Source organism: Syngnathoides biaculeatus, chromosome 8, assembly GCF_019802595.1.
Source record: "Syngnathoides biaculeatus isolate LvHL_M chromosome 8, ASM1980259v1, whole genome shotgun sequence".
Taxonomy (NCBI): domain Eukaryota; kingdom Metazoa; phylum Chordata; class Actinopteri; order Syngnathiformes; family Syngnathidae; genus Syngnathoides; species Syngnathoides biaculeatus.
In genome coordinates, this window is record NC_084647.1 from 24,111,166 (window position 1) to 24,125,461 (window position 14,296).

The following is a 14,296-nucleotide window of genomic DNA, read 5'->3' on the forward strand; positions in this document are numbered from 1 at the left end:
TCGGATGGGGAGGCGGTTTGGCTGTGAACCGCATATCTAAATATGGCTTGAAACAATAGGGTAATATTGCCCCGGTAACTTCACTCGGTTGTGAGATGTTTTCTTCTTTGACAAGAGCTTTCGTGTCAGAAGGGGCGTGTCCGTCTCCCACAGTAGGGGTCACAGCGTGTTTTCAATGGCAAATGTCCGGGGTGACGTCACGAGCAGGAGGTGCAGCTAATATGGCAACCACTTGGATGTCGAATGACTCTTCTGCAACTTTGCGCATGGATGACGCGCTCTCCGCTCATGTTTATTTTTTAGTATAGACATTGAAGTGAACAATGTTATCTGTATTTTTCATTTCAATATCTGTTTTAGAATGTTTATAGGGATGACACTTGACCTTTAAACTTACTGTTTACAAATAGCAAACAGTTTTGCTCTTCTCATCCAGAGACAAGTCAATATTGTCAGTAGTAAACATGCCATACAATACAATTCTTTGTTTTTTTTCCATTTACCACAGCTATTTTTTCCAACGTTCATTAATTTAATTCTCAAATTCTGTTGCATATGAGAAGAAAGGAGCCGTGCCAAAGGCAATCACAAAGTTAAGCATGCTGAAAACTGCTAAACACATGATGCAGGCATACTATGCAGAAGCCGTGATTGACATGCGTGAAATGTTTCAACCAATGTGCTACCAAATTGCAAATATTTTGCAAAGATCACAATGCAACAGACATGGACCAGCTGACCTGTGCAGTCTTACTGCTCATATTTGAAATGTTGAAACGTTTTAAGGATCATGAACACAAACATTTTGACTAGAGGAACATTTAAGAGCAACAGTTTTCACATGATCCGCAAAGAATCTATGATTCTATTCTAATTTATTATTATTTATTAATTCATTTATTTTTTATTTTATTTTATTCTAATTCTATTATTTCTGTGCAACTGTTTCAAAGCTTGGCTGGCATCAGGAGGAACAAATACTAGAAAGAGGAGAAAAATAGCAAACCCATTTTTAAAAAATGTCTTTTATTTACCCCAATCTCCTTCACTTGGACTAGAGCGCTTTTAATTAGGCTCTGAGCATGAACGCCTGCTTAGATCAGCGGTGAAGAATTTTCAAAAGTAAAAATAATGCAGTGCTCGGAGAATACAATGAGAATATTCACAAGCACAACACATTCTAATCAGAAATTTATCATAAATTTTGTGGATTTTCCAATTTTATGTAAATGCCATATAACCTCATCATCACATTACCTTTACAGAAATCATTCTACATTTTTTTTTTTAAGTTTCAGGTAGTATTTGGAGAGGTGAGAGGCCATCAGCATTTGACAGCAAAAGCGCTGAGTTTTTGTAAGTATGATCATTCTCTTACCCATAGCTTCCTAATTGACAGTGGAAGAGTGTTGCAAATTTTGGCCCCCTGCCCATAAGATTTTCTGTCCCTACCAGCAGATCAGCAGCAGTTTTCATCTTTATGGCCATCACATTGCTCCAACAATTAGGACAGTTTCTGCTTTCCACAAAAGGTTTCTCAAAATAAAATCTGTTCTTGACAAACCACACAGTGGAAGGCCTGCAACTACCACCACCTATGAATACACTTGAAGTTGGTTTGGGTAAGGCTTTATCACTCTTGGAAGGATCTGTTCAATTGAGTGTTCAATAATGATGAGCTCCAGCGCAGCCCTTCAGATAGACTTTCCGTGGTTTTTGTGCAATCACCTGCTCTAGGAGTTTGGTTTTTATTAGGAGGTGGTAGATAGCAGAAATTGTACTCTGCCTTGGGAGCAGTCTCAGGGCCCAAAAAAATCCCAAACTGGTGGAGAACTGCATTTGGGGACAAAAAAGCTTTATTGCCAGGCAGAAATTTGGCAACGCTGCTCCAATGTCAATTAGTTAGCCATTGGCAAGGAAAGGATATACTTATAAAAAAATACACAGCCTAAGATGTCAAATGATGATGGCCTTGGATGTGAATGTGTAATACCTGAAAGGAAAAGAAAAAAAGAAGTGGATTGTAACTTTGGAGGACATCCCGTCTTCTATTATAACCATTAGTGTAGTAATTTGCATCTTATTATAAGCTTGCTTGTTCTGGCTCTATAAAGTACAGCGGGACCTTAAAAAGGTAGAAAACAATCAATTCTGGGATGGTGTTAAGATTTCAAAACATTTTCCCTTCTGGTTACTTAATCGAACCTTTAATTGATCCAACCTGAGCTCAAATGTGTTGTCACCATTTGCACAACCTCGTCACAGACATCTCGCCTTGCAAGCCTGCATATACTGGATGTAGTTTCCTTCTCTTTGTGGTGCAACGTGCAACAAAAATGTACAACAGAGTGTAAATGGAATTTAGCCTCGAGGGATTGTAATAAGTAGAAAAAAATGAAAAATGTAATTAAAATTTTCAAAATAAACAATTTAATTTAAATGTAATTCATTTGTCAATCCAGGTCAAAGTCAGACATTGTGAACCCATTATTAACTATACAGTCCATGTTTAAGCAACATTTTAACACTTGGCAATAATACATGTATAAAAACACTTATGGCTGTACATTAAAATAACCTTGACCACTCTTATCTCTAAAAGGGGGGTACAGTTAAAAGTCGTGGCCTGGCCTGGTGGGTGCTCTGGGTGTCCGTGAATAAGAGAGTAGAGTCGGTTGGTTATCACATGGCTGACCCCCAAAACCAAATCAAAAGAACCCCCAAAAATCAGATTATGAAGTTTAGGAGGGATGGCTTCCAAGTTTCGGCTGCTTGCTATGGTCACCATATTGTTATTGTTTGTTCCTGTGGCCTCGATCCATACTATGCGAATCACACTCAAAGCAAGTACGTGAATCAATTCAGAGGATTTTCTGAATGGATATTGAACTAAAGAGGAAATATTGCATTGCCTTATCTGATCAATATTTTTTACCCACTGCTAGTCTTGAGACAACCTTTGTTTTTTTTATTTGAAGTAACACTGAATTAATCCATAGCCTTGATTGTCTCAATCAGATGCAACTGTAGCTCTTGATGTGCTCAGCTAACAGCTAACGGATAGCCACTGGCGACATGCATGAACAACAAAGTTTACCTAATAAGAGTAAAGAGGATAAGTGGCTTGGAAAATGGATGGATTTCCACAAAATGGATTTGAAAGTACGGATACATAACAGGAAATATGGAAGGTGTAGAATAGGTGATGCAAAAAAAAAAAAAAAAGAAAAAAAGAATAACTTTCTGGAGGCATCTTCCCAACATGTCTGAATACACAGCAGGGTTAACTGTCAGTGTGATGAAGAGAGCCCTGTCAGTCAGGCCAATCACATCTGATTGGTGCTCATGGGTGGCAGACTGGTGACAGGCAGCCAAGAGACGCGGGCAACGCTCATCAGCATGCCAGCGAAAAGAGCAGTTTGTGTGTTTGTATATGCGTGTGTGTGTGTGTGTGTGCGTGTGTAGTGCAGATAAGAGGAACTGACAGTTTACAGCTGGGGGTAAGGGCTGTGTGTGCGTGTGTGCGAGCCTCATGTCTGACACAGTTAGATATCTTAACTATGCTAATGAGAGATCAGTAGAGAACGATTGGAGAATTTCATGCTGATTCTGTGCTGTCAAGGTGACACACCATGCGGGGTGAAGCTACGACACGCTCACACGCATGCAGGAATGTGTTCACTTCAGCCATATACACACACCATGCAAACAAACGTTGAGAAACACAGCCAGACACCCTGAATGCAGACGCCTATCTGCCTCCAAGTTGGCGCCCTTGAAATTTAACTTTGTCTTATCAAACGTTTGTCCTTCACATACACCAGCAACACCATCACCACCGCCGCCGCCTCCTCCTCCCTTCAAATCTACTGTCCAGCCAGTTAAAAGCAGTTTGACTTGTGGGCCACTGGTGCTAAACGCTCTCGCCAGACACCTTTAATCTACAGCAGAGCACACTGGGCTGACTAACCAGGCCTTCAGCTGATAGAAGACAGAACAAAACACAATGTTTCCACTTTCAAGACTGCTGCATTAGTCAGGCTGCTGTGTGTGCATGTGTGTGTGTGTGTGTGTGTGCGTAGCAGGAATTACATCATTGCCTCACTGCAAGTTAAGAATAGCCCCCGTCATTTCTGCCGCTGACTTATTGGGAGCAGTACAATCCAAAGATATTACTGTAGGTCTAACCATGTGGGAATATGATGACCTCCTTACGCTATAGATGAACTCAACGCATCTAATGTGGCCCCCTTCTGGGCCCCCAAATAATATAGCCTACGTTGTCCCACCAGCAGTACGCCTGTGCTGCATGTCCCTCTTCGACCTCGACGCACTGACTGCTCATATATGTTGCAGTGGCCAATCATGCGTGCGCTCGAAATGTACATGGGGACACTTTTTTTTTTTTTGGGGGGGGGGAAGCTTGTAAAAGGCAACACCGGTGGAGACAAGCTCTCATGTGGACATATTAGGGCGCTGCAGCACGCCTGGAAGCACTGCGGAGAAGGACCAGCGCGATAGTGTCATGCTTTTTCCCTGTCCTTGTCTGTTGGTGCCATCTGCATGCATGAAAGGGTCCCCCTGACAACATTTTGTCACCCACTAAACACATCTAGATTAACGAGATATGGCATGAGGCGCAGACTTACCTGGGACATCGATTATTTTCTTGTACACGTTTAAGAAGGCGGCCTCTGCTTCTTTACTCCTCTTACTCAGGGCGTCAATCTGTATTGGATAAAGAGAAATTAAGGGTTAGCAGGCTTCACAAGGGCTCAGATTTGTGTGTGATGAGAGATCCAGCCATGATAAAGACTATTGACCCATGAACTTTGACAGTAAACCTACAACAAGAAGTATAGTTTACTTGAGTTGGGTGTTGGTTTCCATAGATATAAGGAGTAGTTAAATACTTTCCAGGAAGAAAGCACAGACACAGACACATCGAATCGCTGCTGATATTGTACTTCTGCACATGTCTCCAAAAAATGCTCCAGTACTAGGACAATGATCCCACTGCAGAGAGGTGGAGTGGGAGCCATATAATACATGTGGAAAAATTTGAAGGTGAATGTAAGTGATGCCAGTTCACGCTGTGAAAAAAGTACTTTACTCAAATCTCCTTCCTGGAAAGCCTTAAAAGTAGCGCTAGCCACGTGTTAGCAGCCCTGGCTTTTAGCCTGTTGGTTAGTGTAGGCTAGCTGGGGTGGACTGACTGTGCCAGCTTTGTACACTAATCATGTCACAGAAAACTATAGATCATATAAAGTGAACCCATACTTCATGTCGCAAAAACAAGGCTGTAGTGCAGGATAGAGCTGGACACACCAAATCATACCGTGGCACACAACTGATCCTTAATGCTTGGCATAAATATTTTAATGGTACCTAACAACTGACACAACCACTTTTTGGGCATCCTTCCATGGAGTACTAGAGAAATTTGTAGAGGACACACTTAAAGAAATGAAAAATAAAATTAAAAAAGGAGGCTAAACAGAAGACAGCATTGTTAATTGAAATAGGGTTGTTTCTTAGTCTTAGACGATGTTCCTCCTCATTGTTGGGATTAAATGTGTGGTAACGCCATGTGATTTATTGCAAATAGCCATCGTATCCTATGATTTATGGTTCCTAATCACACCTTGGTGAACAAAACTCGACTGTACCAATCGGTGGCTACAGAGACAGAGTTGTCCACCCCGAACGTGTGTTGGTATTTTGTGTGTAACTCTAGTTGTTAGTGTTTCCTTCCTATGCAATCGGCTCAGCTGTTCAGGCGGCAACGGACGCATTCTGTTTGCAGTGTATTTGTGTCGGTTTGCTCTGTCAGTCTGTCCTGAGCTAGCGAGTGAGTGCAAGTGTGGTCGTATCGCCTCCAGCGCGCTGACATCATTAAACAGCTGGCTCAGTCTTTCCAGCCACAGCAGGGGCAGATTATTCAGTCAGCTCTTAGCAGCAATACAGCACAGATCCATTACTGACGCAGCCATTAACACGAGACGACACGGCATGTATTCCAGCCCCAATATTAATCGAAATGGACGGCATTAGAATGGATCCATAAGGGATTAATTCTAATGTTGTTCATGAGACATTTATTATGCTTGTCAGTGGTGAATCAGCGACAGACCAACTGTCACGCTTCGATAAGAGAAGCAGGCCGAGTAGGCCAACAACACATCTGAAGTCAAGTACAAAAGGAGGGAAACAGATGCCAAATAAAGACATTCAGATGTTGCTACTGTACTGGGCAGCGCTACAGCTGACTACTGTGCCTCACGCACTCAGACTAAACAGGCATGTGTTTCCCTTCCAACTCCAGTAGCACAGTCGCTGGGGAAAAAATGAAAAGAAACAAAAGCCTAAATAAGTCCAAATATTAAGTCTTCACATTTCCAGCCAAAGCAGTATTGTAGCTGATGGGTGGTTTAGAGATTCAAAGTAGTAGGATACATGTAATTCTGCCTGCACTCCTATGGGAACCTAATAAATCTCTTCACATGGCTTTGATTCATCTCTAGTTTTTTAGCCGCAAAACATCTGGCCCTTGGTCATGCGGTGCCAGCAGCCCTACCTCTTTTCCCCCTCCAATATTTCTCTTTCCATTTTTTCCCTCTTGTCACTTCCATGTTCTCCTCCATTTTTTTTAACCCCCAATCTTTGTCACATGCTTCTCATGTTTCTCTCAGGTCTGATACGTTTCATAAACACACACATACAATGACACTGTCCTGCTACTATTATATCTCACATCATGCTGACCCATGCCCTCACTGTGTGGAGGGAAGGAAAAAATAAAAAATGAAAATAATCGAGCAATTGGGATCAATTGTGAGGTCACTAATGGGAGATTATGGATGCTCTGGACTAATACTGTTTGCACACCACAATCAAACCTGTTCAACTCCTGTGAGTGTGTGTGTGTGTGTGTGTGTGTGTGTGTGTGTGTGGTGTGTGTGTGTGTGTGTGTGTGTGTGTGTGTGCTTGTGTGTGTTGTGGAGTTGGTCTTAAATAGTTAGCCACTGTAGAATCATTGGCGACAATTTTAGGTACACCTGAAAAAGACAATTATCAATTTTACAAATATGATAATCCTCAGTTGATTGACACCAAGAATGAGGTATTCACATACAGTGATAAGTGATACCAGTACAAGTTTGTTATTGTGGTTTTAGAACATCCGTGAATCAAACTGCCTTCTTTGCCAATGTGTCAATCCAAACTCCTCATCCAATCATTATCTTCATCTGATCTCATACAGATCTTCCATTTACACTGGGAATCAGACCAGTATTCGTGTTCACCAGCCATTTTATTTCAGAATATTTTAGAATTGCAACCCAAAAAAATGGCTGACTCATGAAACACACTGCAATCCAATTCAGTTGGTTTCATCTATGTGGGATGTAAGTCATTGAATAGTTTGCATTTTAATCATTAAAGCATAACCAACCTGCAAAATTACACTTACATTTGTGCGTGCAGCGGATATGGAGAAATAAAACTATCCCCCCCCTCTGCAACTTCAAAATGTCAGATCTTCATCCAGATTTGCTGCCAAGTCATGAGTGGAGAAATTCTATGCATGACTAAATTGTAAATTAGCAATATTGTTAAGCAACAATCTGGGAAAAATTAAAACCCACATTTTCAGGAATAAGTAAATGAAACAGACTTGCCTCTTTAATTTCAAACTCAATGTGTAGGCAGGCATTCGAGTGTGTACATTAAAAATAGCTTTTCCATAACATACCTCCTTTAATAACGTTTTTGACAGTGTCACCTTGTAACGGATTATTTCCATTTTCATAGTTTCCAATGAGAACATTAGTTTTGTAACATGATCAAGGTGTGAGTTGACATGGGGGGACATGGACACTCACAAAAAGATATATATCATCTTCCAGAGACGGTGAGGGAAGACAGCTGCATGACTGTACAATGACAGGGCCAAGGTCAGTGGTACAGCAGCTTTATATAGCCCGACATGGGAGGCAGGAAATAGACGTTTAATGTAGGACACACCCTACAGTTAGAGGCAGGTTAACTGCAGGACCAGAGCCATTAGTAGACCACCCAGGATTTGCAAATACAACCCTTGCGGTTCCCAAACTGCAGCGCGCTCCAGCAATCCTGATCACATCTGCTTTCACATGCTCCCCTGGCCCCATACCCGCATACACACACAAAACAAATGAAGTGACACAAATGACACCACGCCGGCATCAGGAGAAATGCTTGGAATTGCAAAAAAAGGGATTCCTGACACATCGCACGCACACATCCGTACGTACCTCGGCACCCTCGGGCTACCATCAGTCAGCACCACCTCGCTCCCCTATCCCTGTGTGAAGGGCATCAGGCCCACCTGAGTGGTTGGTGCATATGTGGGTGAGGAGGGAGCGGGGTGGGGTGGTTGAGAGTGTGTGTGTGTGTGTGTGTGTGTGTGTGTGTGTGTGTGGCCCCACTGGAGTCTGATAAGGGTAGGCTAGGGGAAGCAGAGACTGAAGCCTTGGATAATGGAAAAGCTTATCTGATCGATAGACCAACAAGGAACACTGAGTAGGCAACATACGCACACCAACACACGTACACACACACACACACATTTACCAAAAACAGGCTTGGTGGAAACTGTACCGCTTATTGGTAATAATTACAACCTGCAGGCATCCACCGTTCAATGACAAAGTCGCCACACTTCAAAGTTTTGTCTTGATCTGACAGCCAGACGTTGCTGGAGGATGAGCCACAAAGACACGGTGGCGCTGTTTTGTTTTTTGATCAAAAGGCTTCAGGGGCTAAGCAAACAAAGGCCGGGCTAAAAATTACACACTACTGGCGCGGCTCATGTCGTAGCACGCCAACGGAGCAGAATAGTCGAATGATTGATGGGCCGCTCCTGGACTGGCGGGGGCATACAGTATTATCTCAATAATCACACGATAATGTCTCCTCGGCCGGCCGACCACCCACGGTGCATTTCGTCTTGTTCGGCTGCGGACAGCGAGGTGTGTCGACGCGAGAGTGCTGGAAACAGCTGACAAAACACTAATTACGTCGCTACACTTTCTTTGCTTTAAATAGAGTGTGGATCATCACCAGAACACGGTGGAGCCACTTAGAATTATAGCACGTCTCCCCCACCCCAACAGAACCGCAGCCTGTGGTGGCTGCCCTAACCAACAAAAATATGGAAACTCACCCAGTGTTAAACTGTAATATTCTATGGCCAGTAGCACAGCAGCCCTGTCACTATCTATTGGAGTGATTTGCCTTGTGTATACAGTGCATGTGAGCTGGTAGGAGAGAGGTTCCACTGAATGTCCGCCCACTCCAGGCCCAAATAATGCCGAGTCTAAAACAGCCGCTTCCACTCTTACCCTCTCTCACATATGGGAGTGAACTGGGAATGCAGAGAGGAGGAGTCGGCATGGAAATAGGCCAAAATGATGGAGGAGTATGCGTGTGGGAGTGTGATATAAGCATGCACGGACACACACACACACACACACACACACACACAAAAGCCTCTTCTGGGTCAATGTATGTGCAAATGTAATGAGGCGAGGGAGCAAAACTTTACACATTTTTTAAAAATGTCATAATGATTAGCTATGCCCAGTGATTCACCCCATCGACAAAAAAGAAAAACAAATACCCTATTGAGACATGCAGATTTTTTTTTTTTTTTTTTAAACTTAGAGGAAATGGCATTCGGTTGAGCTGCGACAGGCTAAAGCCAGGGTTTTTTTGTTGCCTTTTTTTGTTACAGGATGCAATTTAAACACACCCTTGGGCTATAGGACTTTGTGGATAGGACAGGAAAATCAAGAGGAGGAAAAAAAAGTGGGAGGGTAAATGAGATATTGGTGAGAGAAAGAAAAGGAGGAGTGGGAAGGGAAAGAAGTAACGGGTGAGGCTAAAATTGAAGAAAGTCAAAACAGCTGTTAAAATGGAATCTTGTGAGCGTTGAGTTTAATAAGCATGCTTATCACAAGATTAACGGGAACTACTAACCTCTCCTTGGAAGCTCTTGAGCAGAGGGGCGACTTGTTTCCTAAAGTCCTGAAAAACGAAGGACAGTGAGTTAGTCTCAATGTAAATTAGAATGGCTGAAACATTGTGAAAACGTACTCAAACAATTACAATAGTGCATTAACGCAAAGGCCACTAAAACCATACTGTTGGGAAACCTACCAAAATTTTGGGCAATGCCTTCAGACATCATGTTAATACAGCTACAGAGATCGTGCACGTGACGTCACCATTTTCACAGCGCCATATTGCCGGTCAAACAGAGCCGCTCGACGTAGGACGTAGACATAGGTAGGAATTATTCTTAAGGTCAAATTACGAAGTATTTATAACGGCAAATTGATTCATTTGAGAAAAATGCACATTTAAAAAAAAAAAAGTCTGTCGCAGAGAGGTTTCGAGGTGTGTGTGTGTGTGTGTGTGTGTGTGTGTGTGTGTGTGGCTGCAATACGCTTCCGTGTATGGAAGAGCTGACTCCCCATCCTCGTTTTTTTTCCCCAATCAATGTTAATGAATGTGGTTTGTCAAAATCCAGGGGCCATTTATTTAAATATTGGTATTTGTATTGAATACTAGGTGAAAAGATCGATGGATTCCGGCAAAGGTTAACGTGTCGCTGAATACACTTCTGCGTTCACGAGCCGTCAACCCGTCGTCTTTGTTTTTCCCAATCATAGTTAATGAATGAGGGTGTGTAAAACCACGGGCCATTTATTTAAATATTGGTATTTGCACAAGGTCTATAAAGTGCCTTTGCGATCAGAATCAGTAAGTCATCATAAAAAGGTAGCAGAATAATGAAAATCATGTCTCATTATACATGGAGAAAAACAATATCCAAAACAATGCTATGCTACCTATTGTGGGATAACAAGTGGTTAAATGACACTGAACCAAATATTTTCACATGGTTTGATTGTCCTCTTGTATGGCATTTTCATGATGATGTTAAATAATGAACTCCAGGAAAATTAGGACCAGCATTCTGTTTTTCTTTAGTGGAGGCTGAAACAGTGGAAAGTTCCAGAGTAAACATTTACAGTTGTATGTCATTTACATCATATTACATGTATAGTTGGATGTTGTAAAGCTTAACATGTCCAGTCATAGTAAAATATCAATTGATCTGAAAACCTTTCAGAAATCCAAAATATATTTCATAAACAGGATCACAGTCAAGTAGCTAACTGAAGTACAGTGCCAAGAGAAAGTATTCACACTTTTTCCACATTTAGTTAATGTTGACTTTGATTTAAGTATGGTTTTCCTTTTAAATCTACGTTCAGTTGTGCAAACGTATTTAAAATATAAAAATGTAATCATAACAACTACGTACAGTATTTAGTGGCATTTTTTTTAACACTTTTGGCCGCAATCGTAGCCTCAAGTCGTTTAGAAAGTCTCTCTGAACTTGGTACACCTGTTTTGGGGCGTTTTTTTCTCTGCAGATCCTTTCAGTCAGTCAGGTTGAATGGGATGCATCAGTGGACAGACGTTTTTAGGTCTTTGGGAGATCAGTATCTTTATTTGAGAGCTGTCATCTTACCCTCCATGCGGACTAGAAAACCAGTTCCTGTAGTACAACAACAGTCCCATGGCACGATGCTTCAAAGGAGGGATGGTGTTACCCAGGTTTCTGCATGTCTGAGAATCCTTAAAGTGTCTTTCTGCAAACTCCAAGTGGTCTGCCACGTAGCTTTTAGTGAGAAGCAGCTTCTGTCCACCCACACAACCATAACAGGATGATTGGTGGAGTGAGTTACCAATGGTTGATCTTCTGGATGGTTTACCTATCTCCGCAAAAGAACACTGGAGCTATGCCTTAGTGACCATAGTGTTCTTTTTCACCTTTTAACCCATTCCATTCTTCCGCGGTGATCCAGCTTGACGGACGGACAGATCTTGGAAGGTATGTTTGAGTGTTGTAGCAAAGGGTGTGAATACTTACAAAGGGGCAAAAAAGTATTTAGTCAGCCTACAATGGTGAAAGTTCTCCCATTTAAATGGATGAGCAAGGCCTGTAATTTTTATTATAGGTTTACCTAACTCATGAGAGACAAATTGAGGAAACAAGAATCCAGAGAATCAACTGGATTTTAAAGAATTTATCACCAAATTTAGGTGGAAGTATTTAGTCTAGAACAAAAGTTTATCACAATACTGTACGTCATTATGAACTTTTTGCAATGCCAGATGTCAAACTTTTTTCTCCAAGTCTTCACAAGGTTTTCACACACTGTATATTGTACTTAAATTACAACATAATTCATACACCAAAACTAGAGAATGATTTGGCATAACGGTAGTGCTAACAATTGCTTGCTACGCTACATAATGTTTTGTTGGCTGCTTGCAAGAAGTTATCATATTAAAAGTATGTGAACATACGTCAAGCAAGTCTTAAATGAACAGAATCTCGTAAGCACCTGTGACCACAACAACACATTTTTAGCAATTTTGTTCTTATAAACACACGTCATTGTTGTTGTCGACAGGTTAACGAATGTATCCAGTCGCGTTTGAGTTCACAAGGTAAAAGCCAGTGATCCTGAAAAATGGGATTTGTTGGCATAGGAACACAAGATTTTATTGCAGTAGTCTGCCATGGTGCAATCTGAAAGACTAAATTTGTCTTGTAGTCTGATCCGGGAATTATGTGTTTGTTGTATGTCCCACACCATGGGCACAACTTTAAAGAACGTTATTGGCTGTCAAATATCACAGTGCTACATCAAAAGACAAGCGACAAAGCTAAAAGTAGTTTTTGGATTTTACAAAAGCGTACACGACAACGACGTGGAGTAAATGTCTTTCACTGAGCCGAGCAATGACATCAGCGATCAGATCGGCGAACTACGACATCAAAGCCGATCTGCATGAAAATCATCATTAGGCTGATTGGTGTCAAGTTTACCTTATATACACATCATCAATGGGTGGATCTTGAGGACGTCAACCTTGCCTTCACGTAGTATATGCCATCTGTACGTTTGCACGTTACGCTCACACAATGCATATCCAAATTCTAACATAAAAATCTGATTTGTGTCGCTTCAACAATACAGTGTAATCTCCAATTGTCAAAGTGGTAATAATCGCAGGAACGGAATGTACAGTACCAAAGTAAGCTGTGTGTACTCTTTGTTTGTCTTCCTCAATGATTTTGAATTTAACTTCCTCCAATTTCACAAAAATTAAAAAAAATAAATTGGAAACAGTTGGAGTCCACTCAAGGGTTCCACTATAATTGTGATCAAATTAGTCAATTGTAGAAAATCATTCGCACCACAGCCAATAAGGAATCAGCAATGTGCGTGTGGGCGATAAGCATGAGACCAGGTTTGCACCCTGGGGTGCCCTGGTAGATCGGGCTTCTCACAAGAGCAGGTGCAGGACCACCTGGGCCACCCAGAGGCACCACTAGTGCGTGCGAGGGGCTAACATGAGACACAATGTAGTCCTACAGCTAATGCAAATTGTCTCTGTGCACCAGTTTTTATTTTTTTCCATTTTATTTTACAGTACAATAAATGCTTTTCATCCCGCACAAGTCCCATTGCATGACTTTCCAGTGCGAGTCAGCGGATTCAGATTAGACAGTCAGTGGACTATGTATCAGGGGAACATGCAAATCACCATCCTGTTAGTTGAGCCTACATCCTGACAGACTGAACTGGAGCGTACGGTAAAAAGCATAAGAGAATAGGACATTTTGTTCAGGAACATTTGATTTGCACATTCGCTGAATACACTCACATCCACACAATAACAATTAAAAAAAAAAAAAAAGAGCCTAATGAAGACATGAACTAGGGCGAGCTTCAGCCTCAAAGACTAGAAATCTCAGTTTAAAAGCCCGAACGAGGCCACATATCCTAAACTGACTCGGGAACAGTGTCTGGCCAAATCCCAGATCAGTCCAGACAAGCTGAGGATGTGTCACGACCTTGGTGACCCACATCCATTGTTACCTCATCAGGGGTCACCATGGCTGTTTGTCTGGACCAATTCAATATTCCCCTGCCAGGGATAATGACCTTCACCCCACTCTCCCCCTCTCCCTTTCAAACACACACAAGATAAGCAAGTACAATGCAAACACCCACACACAGCGGGCGCGAGACTCTCCCTCATTTGCATTGGATTCTGATTAGATTGTAATTTCCATTTTATGAATTCACTATTCATTCAGTTTCTTGTCGGTGAGTTTAACTTTAAACATATATTCTTGACATCCAATAAACCTAGAAATGTC

The 14,296-nt window shown here is 41.8% G+C and overlaps 1 protein-coding gene across 6 annotated transcripts in view; it reads right to left on the bottom strand.

The window, feature by feature from the left end:
- cux1b (cut-like homeobox 1b) overlaps positions 1-14,296 on the bottom strand; it is a 105,097-nt gene that overhangs the window by 42,192 nt on the left and 48,609 nt on the right. For all 6 annotated transcript variants that reach the window (XM_061826497.1, XM_061826498.1, XM_061826496.1 and 3 more), the window contains exons 3-4: positions 10,024-10,071; positions 4,650-4,728 (exon numbers count right to left, since the gene is read on the bottom strand). In XM_061826497.1, the coding sequence (XP_061682481.1) occupies positions 4,650-4,728; positions 10,024-10,071 (127 nt within the window). The remainder of the gene's footprint in view (positions 1-4,649; positions 4,729-10,023; positions 10,072-14,296) is intronic.